We start from the raw sequence: 21,351 nt of genomic DNA, 5'->3' as shown, positions 1-21,351 counted from the left end.
GCTGATTCACTGCATGCTGTTTCTGACAGGCGTGATGAATAGCCTAAAGTGATGTATGAAACCGGCCAGGCGGATGGCAATATAGATAAGGTAAGGTAGCCATTTGGGTTAGCCCTGATAGGGTACCAACAGAGCCGTTTTCCCCCCTCGCTCCCCTGCTCACGTTTCATTTGGCCCGTGTTGAACAAAAGAGCCACAGCAGACTGTCTGCACTGTGGGGAAGTTTGGACGCCCCAAGGAAGCAATGAAAGGTCTCCTCCTAGCCAAAACAGAGGCTTTCAAAAGACTGTTCTGTGCCTGTTTTCTTACGTAGAGCAGCATACCGACAGAGCCTGTCTGACTACCCTAATGGGACTTCAAACCACTGCCCTGCCACTCATCTCTAAGTGAGGAGGCAGGGCAGTAGTATGAATGCTGTCGGGTTTTGGAGCCAAAAGGAACAGTGCCAAAACGTGCTGACATGGTTAGATGTAGGGATACTTCTAGATGTAGGGATGTTCACTTGACTGTACCTCCGTGGTGGTGTGAGAGGCTTCCTCCATTGGCTAGGATCTCCTCTCTAGCGGCGTGCTAGGAATGGACAACAGACGACACACATCAATGAGCCCCTCATTTCCACAATGACTATCGTCACCCTTAACTATGGTGGTCATGCATCCTCCAGAGTGGTAACGGTTAAGAGTTTCAGGTCAGAAATGATGCATGTCTGTGAGTGGGTAGCTAGTACATATTTGGAGTGCTCTGTAGATTTACCTCCACTCGTTCATATGTATGTACCGGGTCCGCCAGTCCTCTGTAGTTGAAGGCAAAGTAGAAGTAAACACACGCGCCAGCGTCATAGGTCTGAGTCACTCTGCAAGGCAAGAGAAAAGGGTTTCAACATGACAGTGTTCACAACAGAGAATAAAAGGCTGGGTTGTGTTCTTAAAGGCTTTTGTCCACACGTGTCCCACTGCAATCTCTCTCCACATGAATCCAAAGAGAGCATCGTTTAGTAGAACCAAAATCCATTTTCTAACAATAAATGCCTCTATCTCTCTCTCTCTCTCTCTCATTGGAATCGGAGAGCAGACAGATGGAGCCGAGAGGCTGGTGTTTCCTCGTGAACCTCTGACCCCAATTCTCCCTCATGTTTTCTAAGACGCGGAGGAGATGCGCTGGATCAGTCACCTTTAATAACATCCCATTATCAGGACATTGAATGGCCATCAGCACACTTTGATTGGATTATCCGAGCTACATTTACAACGGTTCAGGACACAATATGCTTCAACGCTGGTGTCCGCAACTGGCTAAAAGATTGTGCTTTCACATGAATACGCAAAACAAGAAATTGTAATAATAACTGACATTTTGCACAGTTCAAAAGATGAATACTATTTGAAAACGTTACGTGCTTCCTTTTAAGAAGCGCAGGGCTAATATGATAACATGCTCGATTCCCTTATCATTAAACATTTATTGGATATTAACCATCTTAGTAGGCATGTGCATATTTACTATAACTCTAACCAGGGCAAAAAGATCTGCATTGAAAATTCAACTAAACCCTTATCAATGAAACACTGTGCTTCAGGGAAAGGAAACACCAGTACAAGAGTCTGTGTTGTTTTTCTCAAGCCCCCGTCTCTTTACTGTGTTGTTTTTCTCAAGCCCCAGTCTCTTTACTGTGTTGTTTTTCTCAAGCCCCAGTCTCCTCTCTGTGTTGTTTTTCTCTAGCCCCCAGTCTCCTCTCTGTGTTGTTTTTCTCTGGCCCCCCGTCTCCTCTGTATTGTTTTTCTCTAGCCCCAGTCTCCTCACTGTGTTGTTTTTCTCTGGCCCCCCGTCTCCTCTGTATTGTTTTTCTCTAGCCCCAGTCTCCCCTCTGTGTTGTTTTTCTCTAGCCCCAGTCTCCTCACTGTGTTGTTTTTCTCTAGCCCCAGTCTCCTCACTGTGTTGTTTTTCTCTAGCCCCAGTCTCCTCACTGTGTTGTTTTTCTCTAGCCCCAGTCTCCCCTCTGTGTTGTTTTTCTCTAGCCCCCCGTCTCCTCTCTGTGTTTTTCTCTAGCCCCCCGTCTCCTCTGTGTTTTTCTCTAGCCCCCCGTCTCCTCTCTGTGTTTTTCTCTAGCCCCCAGTCTCCTCTCTGTGTTTTTCTCTAGCCCCCCCCGTCTCCTCTGTGTGTTTTTCTCTAGCCCCCCCGTCTCCTCTGTGTTTTTCTCTAGCCCCCCCGTCTCCTCTGTTTTTCTCTAGCCCCTCCGTCTCCTCTCTGTTTTTCTCTAGCCCCTGCGTCTCCTCTCTGTGTTTTTCTCTAGCCCCCCGACTCCTGTGTTTTTCTCTAGCCCCCCCGTCTCCTCTGTGTTTTTCTCTAGCCCCCCCGTCTCCTCTGTGTTTTTCTCTAGCCCCCCCGTCTCCTCTGTGTTTTTCTCTAGCCCCCCCGTCTCCTCTGTGTTTTTCTCTAGCCCCCCCGTCTCCTCTGTGTTTTTCTCTAGCCCCCCCGTCTCCTCTGTGTTTTTCTCTAGCCCCCCCCGTCTCCTCTGTGTTTTTCTCTAGCCCCCCCGTCTCCTCTGTGTTTTTCTCTAGCCCCCCCGTCTCCTCTCTGTTTTTCTCTAGCCCCCCGTCTCCTCTGTGTTTTTCTCTAGCCCCCCCGACTCCTCTCTGTGTTTTTCTCTAGCCCCCCGACTCCTCTCTGTGTTTTTCTCTAGCCCCCCGTCTCCTCTGTGTTTTTCTCCAGCCCCCCGTCTCGTGTTTTTCTCTAGCCCCCCCGTCTCCTCTCTGTTTTTCTCTAGCCCCCCCGACTCCTGTGTTTTTCTCTAGCCCCCCCGTCTCCTCTGTGTTTTTCTCTAGCCCCCCCGACTCCTCTGTGTTTTTCTCTAGCCCCCCGACTCCTCTCTGTGTTTTTCTCTAGCCCCCCGTCTCCTCTGTGTTTTTCTCCAGCCCCCGTCTCCTCTGTGTTTGTCTCTAGCCCCCCGTCTCGTGTTTTTCTCTAGCCCCCCGTCTCCTCTCTGTGTTTTTCTCTAGCCCCCCATCTCCTCTGTGTTTTTCTCTAGCCCCCCGTCTCCTCTCTGTGTTTTTCTCTAGCCCCCCGTCTCCTCTGTTTTTCTCTAGCCCCCCGTCTCCTCTCTGTGTTTTTCTCTAGCCCCCCGTCTCCTCTCTGTGTTTTTCTCTAGCCCCCCGTCTCCTCTGTGTTTTTCTCTAGCCCCCCGTCTCCTCTCTGTGTTTTTCTCTAGCCCCCCGTCTCCTCTGTGTTTTTCTCTAGCCCCCCGTCTCCTCTCTGTGTTTTTCTCTAGCCCCCCGTCTCCTCTCTGTGTTTTTCTCTAGCCCCCCGTCTCCTCTGTGTTTTTCTCCAGCCCCCCGTCTCCTCTCTGTGTTTTTCTCCAGCCCCCCGTCTCCTCTCTGTGTTTTTCTCCAGCCCCCCGTCTCCTCTCTGTGTTTTTCTCCAGCCCCCCGTCTCCTCTCTGTGTTTTTCTCTAGCCCCCCCGTCTCCTCTCTGTTTTTCTCTAGCCCCCCCCGTCTCCTCTCTGTTTTTCTCTAGCCCCCCCCGTCTCCTCTGTTTTTCTCTAGCCCCCCCGTCTCTCTGTGTTTTTCTCTAGCCCCCCCGTCTCCTCTCTGTGTTTTTCTCCAGCCCCCCGTCTCCTCTGTGTTTTTCTCTAGCCCCCCCGTCTCCTCTCTGTTTTTCTCTAGCCCCCCCCGTCTCCTCTGTTTTTCTCTAGCCCCCCCGTCTCTCTGTGTTTTTCTCTAGCCCCCCCGTCTCCTCTCTGTTTTTCTCTAGCCCCCGCGTCTCTTTTGAGGAGTTGTGGGAAGAGCTGTTGTTCCTGTGACGTGGCCCATCGCTCGGAGGGTGTACTGGCTTCTAGAGGTTAAATGGGCAAATCAATCATGTGACAGACTGCAGGCGGGAAATAAATGGCTGAAGCCTAATCAGGTTGGGGCCTAATCTGTCCACAGTGAGCAAGGAGCAGGCAGTCTGTGCGTGTGTGGCCAGGTCACACAGGGAAGGTCACACAGGACTCCTCTCTTGCCTGCGCGCGCACACTACTGGCCCACTCATAGCAGGGAACACGTTTTAGAAGATCTAATCATAGGACATGATCAACCACACCAGTCAAATATGTACACAAGTTGAATCATGGAGTTAGAGATGCAGAGGATTTTTTTAACATGATCTCCACGATGTCAGCAAGTGTGCTGTCGCTCGGAAACCAAGACGGCTGAAAAGTCTCTTCCTAAACGTACCTGCATGAGGTCAAGGGTTGAAACTGGACCCCTCGCTCTTTACACTCTCGGTTAATACGCTCTTTGACATTCCGGCAAAGGTCCAACACCCTGAAGAAAGACAACAGGAGAGAGAAACATAAAGACTAGCATGTTCTCCTGAAGAGTAGCAGACTGTTAAGACCTGATGAAAGCCCTGTCTGAGACCCAGTAATGCACTATATAGGGAATAGGGTGCACAGCCCCATGATTTAACCCAGTACGACAGGTGGAGCTGAGCTGTCGAGAGTTATGTGAAGAGAAGGCCTCTGGCCCCGCACTGTGGGGTACACAGACAGAGAGACAGACAAGGTGGAGAACCTCACACCATTATGGAGACTGTAGTGCTCGGTATTTGTAGCTGGGAGAGACTGGCTCACTCTGTTCTCTAATGGCCGTCACTCCCAGGCATGTGCAGCCTAGTGTGGAGAGATGGAGGAGGAAGAGGGGTAATGAGCCCTGAACATATGCTCGCCCGCTAACCCCCATCAGGCAGTCTACACAGTGGGGTGCTGAGCACGCGTGTGTGTTGGTGTCCGTGTGTGTGTGTGTGTGTCTGCCCGTGTGTCTGTGGAAAAAAGGGGGGGGGGGGGGGGTGTACTCTCCTGAGATATCGCTTTAAGGTGCAAGGGAGTCAGTCATTTTTTTGTTCATGTGTGGGAAGAACTGTGTGGTTTCATAATGGGAAGGTTTTTTACACTGAATTTCCAACACTGTATGTTGGATATTCATGTTCAATCTCACACCCAGCAGCACACATGAAAGCATCACACTGGCCATGTCTCCCTCTTTCCCTGTCGCTCCCCCCTGCACAGAGTCAGGCTGGGGCTGGAGAGGCAGTCTTCCCTCCCACGCACAGCCAGTTAATGGAGGGAGAAGGCAGGCATGAAGGTGAATGTCAGAGAGGGAGTGGGGGTTGAGATACTTGTCTTTGGGGCTCTTCAAACTGACTGTGTGGGAAGAGAGTGATGTCGAATTGTCACACCAGTTCAGAGACACTCATTCATTCACAAAGGTTAAACAAGCTGCCATCTTTGTCTTTACCTGTCCCAAGGCACCGATGTCTCAAATGATTCTGCGACCACGTAGTAGTCCATCCCCAAGTCCTGTTAAATAAACCGCAAGACAAATGCTGAAGTAGAACATAATAGCACGGGGCTTGGATTTGAGAAGGAGACAACATATGATCAAATAAAATAACTATTATTGGAAGTCAAATAAAGGAGGCACACAATATAGCTTAGTGTTTCACACTTCGCGTGAGGAAACTAGCTTTTCACCGTCAATTGCTCATGTCCAGATTCCTCGAATGACAACATGACATCCCTGGCTGAACAGAGGCGCCAGATATCTCAGAGGTCACATTCTGCAGCCTTTGTGTGCATGTTCCTTCTATCCTATCAGCTGACAGAGGTCTCTATCTGCCCCTGTGAGCAGTGCCCCCCCCCCCCTCCCCGAGCTGTCTCTGGACACTAGGAGAGTATGGCAGAATAGAGGAGAAGAGGGGGAGAAGTGACCCACCCGGAGGTAAGCGATGACGAAGGTCAGAATGTAGCCTCTCTGTCCATTGTCCTCTCCAGCTGCCAGGCCCCTGGAAAAAGATAAAGTTAATATTTAACATGTTCCTTTCTGGCCCTGTCATCTCTCCCTGACCACAGCTGCCTGTGATGCCCATCAGTACCATTCACTGCCAACAATGTTCAAATCAATGATTGCCGCTCTGTGCCTCCCTGCGGGTCAACCACACATCCATCACCGACCACGGGTAATAATATTTTCAACCAACAACCCAAATTAAAATCAGGACGCACTCATTAAGAAATCACTCAATTGATTTACCTGTAATTTTCTCCCCAAATGTCTTAAAACCAGAAGACAATATCCCTTACAGACCCACCCAATCGATCACAGGCTCTCGACAAGTGATGATGAAATGATGGAAAAACTAAAAACACAACACACTGCCTGGTAGGTGAGGCCTTTTCAATGATTCAACTTGTGAATCGGTCAGGATAATACCTGAGGGCACAAAGCCAGTGACCTGAGGAATGGACTGGAAGCTGTGCACTGGGCCAAGGAGCAACACTAATACACAATCCATAGGGTCACCAAGACAATAACGGTATTTCTCATGGGCCCAGTGTTTTCATGAAAGGTTTGTTTATGATGACTAGGTACAGAGCGGATGAGGTGTGTTCAGGGGGATGAAGTAGTGAGTTATTTTCTACAGTATGTTCCGATTCCTCTTTAATGGTGTGGAACAGTGTGGTTCCGGTCAGGGTGGGACCCCCAGCCCAGCGTAGGCCCCCAGGCACCTCAGACATGGGCCTTACAGCACGGCTACTCGCTGACCTCTGTGGCACTACACACGACAACACTCTTTTGTATATGTAATCGATTACTCTGGGCCTTTCAGTTGTATACGGGGTTGTTAGAAGAGAGAAGGAATGTCTCCAGAATTCCACGAGTGCAGGTGAATTGAACATGTTGGGGAACTATGAGGAACCCAGGTTTGTTGCTGTTGTAGTTAAGGTGCACACATACAGAATGGAGAGAGATAGCATCCCTTTCAGGCTGATAGATCACTTATTTCCACCAGGGCCTCTATTGATCTGCTTCACAATCAATCAGAATAGCCGCCCCCCCCCCCCACACACACACACACACCAAAGTAGGTCTGACAGGAGGACGGCCACAGGTGATCCATCACACTGCTCTTTATACTTGGTCTTAGATTGGTTCAAACACACCACCTTCAGCCTGAGGGGCCAAGCTCTTCCACTATGGAAATGGAATGCCTCTAAGCAAGGCCTAAGGCAGATTTCTCACAATGAGGAGTGTACCAGGTACCAACTGTGGTTTTGTCTTGTGTTGTATGTAACCTGTGCACTGAAGACAGTCTCCCAGAATAAAAGGGGGGAATTTAACCCTCACAAATTTAGGATGCATGTTGGGTAACATCTGCTGACCTGAGAGAAGGAAATAGGGGCTACTTACCCAAATGTTGCAGCAATGTCGTAAACTTGTTTTTCGTGCTGCAAGACCCTCTCGCGGTCCCCTTCGAACAGCAGGGTGGCAACAACCAACTGGTGGGGGTCGAAACCTTTGAACTGGGAAAAAACAGGGAAGTAAAATTGGTTTAACCCTTTCCAGGAAGTACAAATGACATACAAATGAGAAATGAGGAGTAGTATTTCTGCCAAATCATTAAGAATTACCTTGGTGATGTAGAATTTCTTTAACCCTTCCACAAAATTTGTGAAAATGGACGACACTTGAGGTTTCAGGGCATGACCTGTAGAAACAGAAGGGCCAAGTCCCTTAACTCAAAAGCCAAGTGGACCTCTGTCTTTTCTCTTTTGGACAATACAGTTTAGAGGAACTACCGATATCGTTTATTCACACATTTGGTCACACTCAGCCCACCCATCTCCTGCCTGTTTCCTCCAGGACTAACATGGCAACCGAGTCACATTTATTTAGGTGTGGAAACAAAAGGAGGAAAATAAATGGTAACATTTGAATAACTTTACAAGTGCCTGCGACAGGGACAATAAATCAGTGGGTTTCCGAGGGGAAGTGGGCTTGACACGGCCATATCCGTCTTCCTCAGCCACCGCACGTTTTCATTTATTCGTGATCGGACACACAAAGCGCCTGTGGACAAGCTAAAGTGAGGGTCTTGGAGCCGATGGGATGGTTATCAATCACAGTGGGGTAGAGTCCTGGGTGACTCTGTGGAGACTGAACACTTCATTTCTTTCCCCTCCGTCTCACAGTCTCTTCATCACTTAGTGTTCCAATTGTTTCCATTCCAAATTTGATTGTGGGTCTTTAGGTCTCCCGCAGCCATCACGCTCATTAATTAAATACTCAACGACCAGAGAGGAGAGGGATTATACATACAGTGTGTCATTTCCCCCCCAGTCTGCCTTTTGTTCGTTTGCATTTAATGCATGTCAACGGCTAACATACCACTTGCCATTTCATCATACTAGCGTATTGAGATAAGTGGCCCCTATATTTTATATATTTTTACTTTGTACAATTCGGAAATGAGCAGGCCCATTGAATACATCAGATACCTTCACTCAGCAGCCAGGGGAATTAAAAGGGAAGGCAACCCAGCAAACAAAAACTGGTTCTGTGAACATTCCCAGAACGTTCATTAGATTGCCCCCAACACGTTCTAATAACACCAAAACTGTACAGGTGTGCTGATGATTATACAGTGTTTGTATAAAACATTTGCCTGACTTTGCAAGAACATTCACAGAACACATTCTGTTACATTACCTGGAAACCTAATACAAAAACCTCAGGGGAACGTTCTGTGGTAGTTGTTAGACGTTGTGCACAACATTTTAGTGGATGCTAGAACATTCCAAGAATATCTCATTTAAAACATTAAAATACATTTGTATTTTTTTTAAATGATTATTTTTAAACCCAAAAACATTTGAATGTTATCATGCTAATGCTAGATAAAATCCTAACTAGAACTTAATGAGAATGTCCGCTAATATCCTGGGAATGTTCCCGGTTCGCTGGGAAGGCACTAATAAGTCCAAGAAGGTATCCTATCAGTCCAGACTGAGGTTCAGTTATTAGTGAGAAACCTGGTCGCTTCATCTTGCCTGCTTAATGCTAAGAAGTGCTCACTCGGTGAAAAGTGGGAATATATAAGGGAGACTAATGAGATCCCAGGAGACTGAAGAACTTTACAAAGATGTCGGGCACCAACGCCTGATACATTCCCCCAGACCTCAAGAAAAATATTGTAAAACTTCAATATAACAACTGCTTAATTGTTGCCAAGGTCATTTTTCATTGGGCTTCAGTCCACGAGTCGTGTGTGTGTGTAGCTAGATACTCTGTTGAAATAACGCTACATTTAACTTAATGCAATGCAGCAGACAGGCAAAAAGCATACATGAAGAAACGTTGCCAATGCTGCATTCTTTCCTCTAATGGATTACAGTTGGGGGGGGGGGCAGCCTCACACAAAACCAGGCCAAATGGCAATTAAAAAGAACATCAGATTCAAGGAATTAGACCATTTTCAAAATACAATGATTTAGCAGAAAGACATGGCATAGACTCAGGCTGGGAATTGCCGGGCACCTCGCGATATGATATTATCACGATACTTAGGTGCCGATACGATATATATTGTGATTCTACATGCATTGCGATTCGATACTGTGATTTGATTGAGATTCCATGTTCCAAACATATTCCTCACCATATGTCTGCTGCAGTGGGACAGAGAGAGACATGAGAAAACGAGTTTTGATCAGTCAGAAATAAAAGTGCTGAAAACAAACCGTCTCCCTATTTAAAATGAAGATGGAGAAAAGGCTATGAAGGAGTTTTGGTGCAGGTACAGCCAACTAGCGCAACAATAATATTGCGTTATAGTCAAAACGATGCAATATATCATGAAAAATAATATCCCGATATGGATATCGACCCCCCCCCCCCCCCCCATCACTAGAAGGTACTAGCATGTTCCTCAGATTCCAGCCTTGTCTGAGAAAGGCTACAGAGGGGGGTGAACTGTGGAGGGAACTAGAGGGAATTACTTAGAAATGGAAACCAGGTCAGCCACACAGCACAGGCCGCGTGTGGAGCCAGAGAGCACGTCGGGCACCAACGCCTGATACATTCCCCCAGACCTCAAGAAAAATATACTTCACTTTGAGCTCCCGTGTTAAACAAAGACACACAGAGTGTACAAAACATTATGAGGTCTTTCCATGACAGACTGACCAGGTGAACTCCATGATCGCTTATTGATGCCACTTGTTAAATCCACTTCAATCAGTGTAGATGAATTGGAGGACAGAGGTTAAAAGAAGGAATTGTTAAGCCTCGAGACGTGGATTGTGTATGTGTGTCATTCAGAGGGTGAATGGGCAAGACAAAAAAAGATTGAAGTGCCTTTGAACTGGGTATGGTAGTAGGTGCCAGGCACACCGGTTTGTGTCAAGAACTGCAACGCTGCTGGGTTTTTCTACGCTCAACCGTTTCCTGTGGTTATCGAGAATGGTCCACTACCCAAAGGACGCCCGTCCAACTTAACACAACGGTGGGAAGCATTGGGGTCAACATGGGACCAGCATCCCTGTGGAACACTTTCGACACCTTGTAGAGTCCATGCCCTGACAAATTGAGGCTGTTCTGAGGGTAAAAGTGGGGTGGGGGTGCAACTCAATATTAGGAAGGTGTTCTAATGTTTTATACACACAATGTAGATTCCTTTGCAGAGATGAAAGGGCAGGGTTTTGAATGATGACTTACCAAACTGAAACTGTTCGTTATCCATGAGCCGGATGGATGCAGGTGCACACCTCTTGGGGGGGGGGGGGGGGGGGGAAGGTATAATTTAGGAGCACGTTTCATTTTATTTTGAGAACATTTCCCCATCCCACACTTTATTCTAGTAATTTCCCTAGTGAAAGTTGAACCTGCATTACGTTTCGGAATTTAGAGGAAAAACCTTTCAAATGACATTTGTCACACAATAATACACAACCTGTAGACATGAGCAGACATTCCTGGTCGTGTGTGGATCCCCGTCCATGAAAAGCCACGGCTCAATGGTCGATACCTTAAAGTGTGCGCTATACTAGTGTACCGACTCAACTCAGTTCTGTTACGAACGGAGCTGCACTAATCATATGCTTGTAGTCATCGATAATGGTTGCATCAGCACTGCCCAGTAAGAGTGAAAAGAGGTAGCTTATTCGTTATTATGGTCTTCATTATCATTCAAATTAATTCCTTCCCAGAATTGGAGATCTGCCCATCATTAACTGACCCCTTTGTTTGTACACTACAGTATTGCATTGATCTGCACTGTTCAATACCTGCATAGTTTAGCTACTGTTCTCATTGTTATATAATGTGGCCTATAGGTTACATTGTACAAACACTCAACACAAGATGGTAATTGGTCTTTACCTGCTTGGCTACCTCTCGTAAGCAGGCCACTCCCGCCTCAAAGTTTGGGAAGACCACCGAGCCGTACTTCTGGTACTCGGGGATTGGCCGGATCTTCATCGTTACCTCGGTAACCACACCAAGAGTTCCTAGGGGAAAACACAAGGGAACACACAATAGAAACCGAGCTTCTCACACAATAACGATTTCGAAACAATAGCCTGACATTGGTTGGGGTTAGGTTTGATTGATAATTGAAGCGGTAATGCCTGACTTAACCAACTGGGTTGGTGACGACCAGTAGTGTAGTGGAGGGTAACCACATGTAAAACGCCGTTTCCGCACCTTAAAAAAAATTGTGCAAGCGTTCATCCACCTGGTTTCTTTACCACCACATCACTGGTGGTGACCTGTGTGTCACCTTTCACCTCTTGTGATCTGGTTTCATGCTGCTCACAGGAGACCAATGAGATTTATCGAGGAAATAAAACAGGTCCATATCAAAGGAAGGCCAACGCCAGGCGCCCATTACATGTCGCCCAGGGTTCCCAGCTAACCTCTGACCCCACAAAGTATCCACTGTGTCTGTAGCTTTTACGTGTCATGTTCCACGTAGAATTTTCTCTGCCGCAAGAATGTCTATGTCCAAAATGGACCCCTATTCCCTTTATAGAGCACTATTTCTTATCAGAGCCCATAGGGCTCTGGTAAAAAGTAGTGCACTATTGAAGGAAGAGGGTGCCATTTGGGATGCACTAGTCCCTTAAGGAAGGTTCTCTATCAAAACAGACAACGCCATTTCCCGTGTTTCCGAAAAACTAACAAAGAGGTTGTAGAAAAGGATGACAATTTGAATGCAGATGCATGTTATTGACATGGACGGACTCCCAAATGGCAAACTATGAACAACTAATGAAACTAACTACGCAGTAAACACACCAATAAAGGAATCCTGTTTTGCTTTGCTCGGTTTACAAATCCCATGGAGAGTATAGATGCAGTAACTAGCTCTATAAAACCTGAACGGTGGAAAGGATTGTAAACAAAGACTTTATCTTAATCACCGTAAATAGTGATAACCTCAGAGAGTCACCCGTTAATAATTCTGCGGGAGGAAATCAAAATGTGATTTTTCATTTAGTATATTGTTGTTAATTACTATTTCCATATAAAAAGAACAGATGTCTTGATAATGGCTAAATGAGTGTTTATGAACGTTGGCTAATTTGAGAAAATAGCCACAATAATTACATACTGTCAGGTCAAGTTGAACCATACATTGTCTTGGTCTATTATTGGCTCTGAATTCACACATTTCCTCAAAATAAAATCATCAATAACATTTTTTGAAATCTCAAAAATACAGAACCTTTTCCTTCAGATGAATCTGTAATTCTGTAAATGTGTACTTGACTGATGTAATGCGCATTAGTATTGTCCCATTGAGATGACATGTAGTCTGTACAGCCAGATCCATTAGGGGCTGTCCTGTGCATGCCAGGGCCGTTAATGAGCCCTTTAATGTGACACTACATGCCACATGCTGCTCTCTAGTGGCCCAACCGAGAACGTGACTCCATCATCACCCCTCGGCACATACCCTGGGCTTCCTCTCAGGGGCATCGTCACACCCACACTCTGGTGGAGGTAGAAGACGGAGCAAGAGACGGAGAGAGAGCGGGAGACAGCGAGCGAGAGAGAGCGGGAGACAGCAAGCGAGAGACGGAGGGAGGGAGCGAGCTCGACGGAGGGAGGGAGCGAGCGAGCTCGACGGAGGGAGGGAGCGAGCGAGCTCGACGGAGGGAGGGAGCGAGCGAGCTCGACGGAGGGAGGGAGCGAGCGAGCTCGACGGAGGGAGGGAGCGAGCGAGCGAGCTCGACGGAGGGAGGGAGCGAGCGAGCTCGACAGAGGGAGGGAGCGAGCGAGCTCGACGGAGGGAGGGAGGGAGCGAGCGAGCTCGACGGAGGGAGGGAGGGAGCGAGCGAGCTCGACGGAGGGAGGGAGGGAGCGAGCGAGCTCGACGGAGTGAGGGAGCGAGCGAGCTCGACGGAGGGAGGGAGGGAGCGAGCGAGCTCGACGGAGTGAGGGAGCGAGCGAGCTCGACGGAGTGAGGGAGCGAGGGAGCGAGCGAGCTCGACGGAGTGAGGGAGCGAGCGAGCTCGACGGAGTGAGGGAGCGAGCTCGACGGAGTGAGGGAGCGAGCGAGCTCGACGGAGTGAGGGAGCGAGCGAGCTCGACGGAGTGAGGGAGCGAGCGAGCTCGACGGAGTGAGGGAGCTCGACGGAGTGAGGGAGCGAGCGAGCTCGACGGAGTGAGCGCGACGGAGGGGGGGAGCGAGCGCGACGGAGGGGGGGAGCGAGCGCGACGGAGGGGGGGAGCGAGCGCGACGGAGGGGGGGAGCGAGCGCGACGGAGGGGGGGAGCGAGCGCGACAGAGGGAGGGAGCGAGCGCGACGGAGGGAGGGAGCGAGCGCGACGGAGGGAGGGAGCGAGCGCGACGGAGGGAGGGAGCGAGACGGACGGAGGGAGGGAGCGAGACCGGAGGGAGACAGACGGACGGAGGGAGACAGACGGACGGACGGAGTGAGACAGACGGACGGAGTGAGACAGACGGACGGAGTGAGACAGACGGACGGAGTGAGACAGACGGACGGAGTGAGACAGACGGACGGACGGAGTGAGACAGACGGACGGACGGAGTGAGACAGACGGACGGAGTGAGACAGACGGACGGAGTGAGACAGACGGACGGACGGAGTGAGACAGACGGACGGAGGGAGTGAGACAGACGGACGGAGGGAGACAGACGGACGGAGGCAGACAGACGGACGGACGGAGGGAGACAGACGGACGGACGGAGGGAGACAGACGGACGGACGGAGGGAGACAGACGGACGGACGGAGACAGACGGACGGACGGACGGAGACAGACGGACGGACGGAGGGAGACGGACGGACGGACACAGACGGACGGAGGGCGACAGACGGACGGACGGAGGGCGACAGACGGACGGACGGAGACAGACGGACGGAGACAGACGGACGGACGGAGACAGACGGACGGAGGGCGACAGACGGACGGAGGGCGACAGACGGACGGAGGGCGACAGACGGACGGAGGGAGACAGACGGACGGAGGGAGACAGACGGACGGAGGGAGACAGACGGACGGAGGGAGACAGACGGACGGAGGGAGACAGACGGACGGAGGGAGACAGACGGACGGAGGGAGACAGACGGACGGAGGGAGACAGACGGACGGAGGGAGACAGACGGACGGAGGGAGACAGACGGACGGAGGGAGACAGACGGACGGAGGGAGACAGACGGGAGACAGACGGGAGACAGACGGACGGACGGACGGACGGACGGAGACGGACGGACGGAGACGGACAGACGGAGGAAGACGGACGGAGGGAGGGAGACGGACGGAGGGAGGGAGACGGACGGAGGGAGGCGGACGGACGGAGGGACGCGGACGGACGGAGGGACGCGGACGGACGGAGGGACGCGGACGGACGGAGGGACGCGGACGGACGGAGGGACGCGGACGGACGGAGGGAGACGGACGGACGGAGGGAGACGGACGGACGGACGGAGACGGACGGACAGAGACGGACAGACGGAGGAAGACGGACAGACGGAGGAAGACGGACAGACGGAGGAAGACGGACGGAGGGAGGGAGACGGACGGAGGGACGCGGACGGACGGAGGGACGCGGACGGACGGAGGGACGCGGACGGACGGAGGGACGCGGACGGACGGAGGGACGCGGACGGACGGAGGGACGCGGACGGACGGAGGGACGCGGACGGACGGAGGGACGCGGACGGACGGAGGGAGACGGACGGACGGAGGGAGACGGACGGAGGGAGGGAGACGGACGGAGGGAGACAGACGGACGGAGGGAGACAGACGGACGGAGGGAGACAGACGGACGGAGGGAGACAGACGGACGGAGGGAGACAGACGGACGGAGGGAGACAGACGGACGGAGGGAGACAGACGGACGGAGGGAGACAGACGGACGGAGGGAGACGGACGGAGTGAGGCGGACGGAGACAGACGGACGGAGGGAGACAGACGGAGGGAGACAGACGGACGGAGACGGACGGAGGGAGACGGACGGAGACGGACGGAGGGAGACGGACGGACGGAGAGAGACGGACGGAGGGAGACGGACGGAGGGAGACGGACGGAGGGAGACGGACGGAGGGAGACGGACGGAGTGAGGCGGACGGACGGAGGGAGACGGACGGAGGGAGACGGACGGACGGAGGGAGACGGACGGACGGAGGGAGACGGACGGACGGAGGGAGACGGACGGACGGAGGGAGACGGACGGAGGGAGGGAGACGGACGGAGGGAGGGAGACGGACGGAGGGGGGGAGACGGACGGACGGGGGGAGACGGACGGACGGAGGGAGACGGACGGACGGAGGGAGACGGACGGAGGGAGACGGACGGAGGGAGACGGACGGAGGGAGACGGACGGAGGGAGGGAGACGGACGGAGGGAGGGAGACGGACGGACGGAGGGAGACGGACGGACGGAGGGAGACGGACGGACGGAGGGAGACGGACGGAGGGAGACGGACGGAGGGAGACGGACGGACGGACGGAGGGAGACGGACGGACGGACGGAGGGAGACGGACGGACGGACGGAGGGAGACGGACGGAGGGAGACGGACGGACGGAGGGAGACGGACGGAGGGAGACGGACGGAGGGAGACGGACGGAGGGAGACGGACGGAGGGAGACGGACGGAGGGAGACGGACGGAGGGAGGGCGCGAGACGGACGGAGGGAGGGCGCGAGACGGACGGAGGGAGGGCGCGAGACGGACGGAGGGAGGGCGCGAGACGGACGGACGGAGGGCGCGAGACGGACGGACGGACGGCGCGAGACGGACGGAGGGAGACGGACGGACGGACGGCGCGAGACGGACGGAGGGAGACGGACGGACGGAGGGAGGGAGGGCGCGAGACGGACGGAGGGAGGGCGCGAGACGGACGGAGGGAGGGCGCGAGACGGACGGAGGGAGGGCGCGAGACGGACGGAGGGAGGGCGCGAGACGGACGGAGGGAGGGCGCGAGACGGACGGAGGGAGGGCGCGAGACGGACGGAGGGAGGGCGCGAGACGGACGGAGGGAGGGCGCGAGACGGACGGAGGGAGGGCGCGGGACGGAGGGAGGGCGCGAGACGGACGGAGGGCGCGAGACGGACGGAGGGAGGGCGCGAGACGGACGGAGGGAGGGCGCGAGACGGACGGAGGGAGGGCGCGAGACGGACGGAGGGAAGGCGCGAGACGGACGGAGGGAGGGCGCGAGACGGACGGAGGGAGGGCGCGAGACGGACGGAGACAGACAGACAGACGGAGACAGACAGACAGACGGAGGGAGACAAACAGACAGACGGAGGGAGACAAACAGACAGACGGAGGGAGACAAACAGACAGACGGAGGGAGACAGACAGACAGACGGAGGGAGACAGACAGACAGACAGACGGAGGGAGACAGACAGACGGAGGGAGACAGACAGACGGAGGGAGACAGACAGACAGACGGAGGGAGACAGACAGACAGACGGAGGGAGACAGACAGACAGACGGAGGGAGACAGACAGACAGACGGAGGGAGACAGACAGACAGACGGAGGGAGACAGACAGACAGACGGAGGGAGACAGACGGAGGGAGACAGACAGACGGAGGGAGACAGACAGACGGAGGGAGACAGACAGACGGAGGGAGACAGACAGACGGAGGGAGACAGACGGAGGGAGACAGACAGACGGAGGGAGACAGACAGACGGAGGGAGACAGACAGACGGAGGGAGACAGACAGACGGAGGGACAGACGGACGGAGAGCGCGCGAGTGAGAGAGAGAGAGCGAGAGCGAGAGAGAGCGAGAGAGAGCGAGAGAGCGAGAGAGCGAGAGCGAGAGCGCGAGGAGGCTGGGTAGGACCAGCAGAAAGCGCTCAGCAAGGTCAACTAACACTCTGACTCCAGAGGAGGAGACTGTATCGCATGCGAGTGGGACAGCAGGAGCCAGTTTTACTGCAATCCTCTTTATAAACATGCCCTATCTAACCTTGCTATAACCAGGGTTGTTTAGAGGAGATGTCCCTTCCAACCGAGGAGTCAGCACCATGCAGTATTTCCTACGTTCTGTTATCCCACAGTGAGGGAAAAAAAGTACTTCCTGTCAAAAGCAGCAGTGAACAAGCCTGATGTGGGAGATGCCATGCAGCTGAAACCTGAGGCCACTCGTTAGGAGTCAAAGGAGGCAGTTTCACATCACATTAATTCCACACAACATGAGATTAGTGCTGGTCTGCTTCACACACCTGCATAACGTTGGCAATGGCTTAGAAACAGAAACCTGATTATTATTGATTATTCCAATCAATCCCTTTTTACGCTGCTTAGAGAAGGACAGAGGGAAATAGTTTGGTATTCAGGCCGCTTCAAGGTCAGGGAGATTAGCGAGAGGCGAGATACTGTGTGCGGAATGAGAAGAGGAAGAGGGTTCTTAGTCATTTTTAATGAAATGGACGCCTGGCCACTTAACACGCAGAGCAGTGTTTGGGTTCCAGTGCTAGGGGCTCTGTTGTGTGGCCAGGTGTCAGCGTGTGGGATGCGTGTGCAAGGGGAGATATTGTAATGAGACCAAGCAGAGGTATGACCTCTCTCAGCTCCAGCAGCAGAGCAGGCCGCCCAGCCAGGAGCCCACACAGTGTCTGAGACTGGGAACATGGTGGTCCCGTCTCCTCTCCTACCTAACAGGGGCTGGCTTCACAGTAGGCAGCAGAATAAAAAAAATAAATGGCCTAAAAACTCGAGCCTAATACCATTTAGACGAGGAACAACTAGTTTGGCACATCTGAGCCAACCCATCCTCCCCTTTCAACAATTCCGATAGTCTTTATTTCAAACTCTGTGTCCCTGAATTGAAGGTAATTTAAAAAGAGATGATTGGACTAAATTAAATCCATGTTGTTAGGCTTTCATTCGCAGATGTGCGTTAAGTATCCCAAAAAACCATTCTAATGAGTACAAATGGAGATGTCTGCCCAGCCCCAGTGTGTAGTCAGTGAGCAGCTTGCAGTGCTTTGTTGGGCGTGTGTACCCACAGCTGTTGAACACTGCAGTGCCAGGAGTCCCTGCACCTCCTCTTTATGTGTGTGTGTGTGTGTGTGTGTGTGTGGGGGGGGGGGGGGGGGGTCTGGCATATGGCACTATTCTCACTTGGCTCTCTCACAAGGACAGGGGGGCAGAAGGGGTGGGGGCGTGGGCAGGCATGAAGCACAGAGGCCCCGAAACCAATAGCCCTCTCTCATGGCTAGATCTCTTCTCCCACTCTGGTTCAGGTTAACCTGAGCCGTTACGTGAGAAGTACCGCGTTACAACAACACCCCCATCAGATTACACCCTCATCACATAACACACACATGTGAACTCATGCAGATAGGGCAAACTTTTATCATGTTGCAGTCATGCGCCACAAGAGGAGAGGTGAGTCTTACCTTCTGAGCCCAGGATGAAGTGGTGGATGTCTGGCCCAGTGGACATGCGTGGCCCCTGGCAGCTCTTCTCTATCACCCCTCGAGGGGTCACCACCTTTATGTGGATCACCTGCACACAGGACGAACAAGATGGCAGCTCAAGTCACTACATTTGACTTTAATAGCCGCAGAAAGGAGCTACCTGGGCTGCTGAGGTCATATTCAAGGCTACATTCTGTCAACCATTGACAGATCTTAACCAAAGCAAGCAGGCTTCTTCCCAGGAAAAACAAATAGAATGGTTCCCATAGCGATGGTTTTGATGGCCCGTGCCAGCAACTTCACGTGCAAGTCGCTAATTAGTGCCTTTCACTTTAAAACCTGTTGCCTGTTCAGTCTCCTAGTAGGATCAGAGCTCGTCAGAGAGAAGAGGGCGGGCACATACCAGGTCCTCGATGTTGCCGTATACGTTCTTCTTCATGCCCGATGCCCTCGTGGCCACCCAGCCTCCTAGGGAACTGAACTCCATGGAGTCGGGCTCATGCCCCGTGCAGTAGCCGCTCTCGTTGAGCTGCGGAGGACACACACACAACAGAGAAGTACACTCATTCGTGTTCATAGGAGCACATACTGTAGGTGGTTAAAAGAACTCAACCACTAAAACCACAAGAATTTGGTATGAAACCAAAACGGCATGAGACAAACAAAACTCCTCTTCCATTGTTGGATTCAAATCGTGGGATCGTTATGGGGCTTTTGTGATCAAAATTCTTGGCTTGATGACATCACACATTTTTTTTTACAACGGTCTAAAATAAACCGACCAAAATAAAGGTGGAGGAGATAGTTTTGGATGGTGGGGTGTCCCCTGGTCTGACAAGGCTCTACGCTGACCTTGATCAAAAAAAAAAAGGAGAACGCGTGCACACACAAAGCCATTTAGGAGCACAATGAAAGATATTTGAGGTAATAAAGCTGTCGAGTGCTGGGCCCCTGCGGCAGGCAGGCATGGCCCTGGTCTGCTCTAATGGCTCCTCTCTTCCGGGTGACGTGAGGAGAGTCAGGCCGTGTTTTATGGCACTGCTCTCCCCGACAGGCAGCTTTCAATACTGAGCCATCTGCTCAGTCAAAATGGCCTCTCTCTATATGCAAAAGTGGCGCCTGTTTGAGATGCAGCACACGCATTCCTCCACATCAAACACTGGCTCCTTCTCCATTTTTTTCCTGAATTAGCTTCATGGTGCCATCTGCTCATCGCCCGAGCCTCTACACTCCACTGCTCCGCTGTGTAACATAGTTACCCCTTCTACTCCCATTCAGACCTGCCGAGCATGGTCTCTCTGTACTCCCAGTAAACAACTAACCCAGGGTGAAGAGGCATGGTCTCTCTGTACTCCCAGTAAACAACTAACCCAGGGTGAAGAGGCATGGTCTCTCTGTACTCCCAGTAAACAACTAACCCAGGGTGAAGAGGCATGGTCTCTCTGTACTCCCAGTAAACAACTAACCCAGGGTGAAGAGGCATGGCTTCTCTGTACTCCCAGTAAACAACTAACCCAGGGTGAAGAGGCATGGCTTCCTACAGGTGAAAGGATGGGAGTTGATTTCGTGGCCATCTTACCATCTTAATGACATGAGCCTTTCATGGGAAATGATTGGGTATGAAATGGTTTAGAAACTTGAGCTCTGACGAAGGCAAACCACTTACTAATCTCTCCAGATCCTGACCGATGATGCCAGCTTCAACGTGGGCGACTAAATTCTTCTCGTCGATCCACAAAATGCGGTTCTGCAGATGCAAAGACAAAAACTCAGGAGGTCAGAAAATGTCACTGCTTTGTTCGCTTATCCCACTAGAACAAACAAAACAAGCTCTTGGTTCGATGCCTTATGAGTTGAGCCCAAATGAAAAGCAGGCTCTGTATCCGATACATCTGCTACAGGTTAGAGAGAGGATTTTTTATTCAAATGCAGTTGCATTGACAGCAAATACTCATGGCTGTCCTCCAAAGTCTGCCTTCACCCACTGAATCACTGCCTTAAAATACATTCCAGTTGTCTTACTTCTAAATGCCCAAACAGGTCAGCGTGCAGCATTTTGTAACGACTGTGAGAAGAAAACAGATTCTGTGGTGACCACAACATCTACCAATGAGAACGGCAATAGGGGAGAGGGGGGGGGGGGGTTATTTCAGTAGCGATTCCCAACAGCAAGGTGAAGCACACATGTGGAAGGCATGACTAGAGGACTAGGCCATGGGGAGGACACAGCATCAGTCAGATAGATTCCAAAAGGTTAACCTCCTTTTAAAAACATTCAGTCCAGCATATCCCCCTCTCGTTTCAGCCTCTCCAGGAACCCCCTGACCCAGCTTGAGCTCCCCTCCCAGAGCCATCAATCATTCTCCAGAGGTAGTAAAAGTGTCTGCTGCTGTCATACACAGCCTTTCATGTGCCTCCCTCAGACACGCTACCCCCCGTGACCCTTGACCCAGCGCACTGGTCACGAGCATTTACGTCACCCCCTCAGTGGCTGCTGGACTAGCGCTGTCCAGACTGCCAATATATCACCTGGGCAGAGAGTTGTCCAACAGCGCCGTGGGTACAGTACTGCTATTAAATGCTGTTTCCTATTGGGTATCCTTCACTAACAGTCATTTCTCTGAGGATA

General features: G+C 51.9%; 1 protein-coding gene across 2 annotated transcripts in view; it reads right to left on the bottom strand.

Moving 5' to 3' along the window:
• The window catches only part of agps (alkylglycerone phosphate synthase), a 39,647-nt gene that overhangs the window by 5,212 nt on the left and 13,084 nt on the right, over positions 1 to 21,351 (bottom strand). Inside the window, exons 8-19 of one of the 2 annotated variants that reach the window (XR_016494752.1) lie at positions 20,389 to 20,469; positions 19,126 to 19,251; positions 18,702 to 18,810; positions 11,196 to 11,323; positions 10,533 to 10,584; positions 7,448 to 7,524; positions 7,227 to 7,339; positions 5,751 to 5,820; positions 5,274 to 5,335; positions 4,212 to 5,179; positions 754 to 853; positions 513 to 570 (exon numbers count right to left, since the gene is read on the bottom strand). Coding sequence is in view for 1 of the 2 variants with exons in the window: in XM_036974477.2 (XP_036830372.1) it covers positions 513 to 570; positions 754 to 853; positions 4,212 to 4,301; positions 5,274 to 5,335; positions 5,751 to 5,820; positions 7,227 to 7,339; positions 7,448 to 7,524; positions 10,533 to 10,584; positions 11,196 to 11,323; positions 18,702 to 18,810; positions 19,126 to 19,251; positions 20,389 to 20,469 (1,066 nt within the window). In the remaining variant the exon portion in view is untranslated. The remainder of the gene's footprint in view (positions 1 to 512; positions 571 to 753; positions 854 to 4,211; positions 5,180 to 5,273; positions 5,336 to 5,750; positions 5,821 to 7,226; positions 7,340 to 7,447; positions 7,525 to 10,532; positions 10,585 to 11,195; positions 11,324 to 18,701; positions 18,811 to 19,125; positions 19,252 to 20,388; positions 20,470 to 21,351) is intronic. The other variant, XM_036974477.2, reaches the window with a different exon arrangement.

Source organism: Oncorhynchus mykiss, chromosome 3 (genome assembly GCF_057628025.1).
Source record: "Oncorhynchus mykiss isolate SJ-2025 chromosome 3, ASM5762802v1, whole genome shotgun sequence".
NCBI classification, from domain to species: domain Eukaryota; kingdom Metazoa; phylum Chordata; class Actinopteri; order Salmoniformes; family Salmonidae; genus Oncorhynchus; species Oncorhynchus mykiss.
The sequence above is the reverse complement of the archived record's forward strand: the minus strand, read 5'-3'. Positions and strand labels throughout refer to the sequence as shown.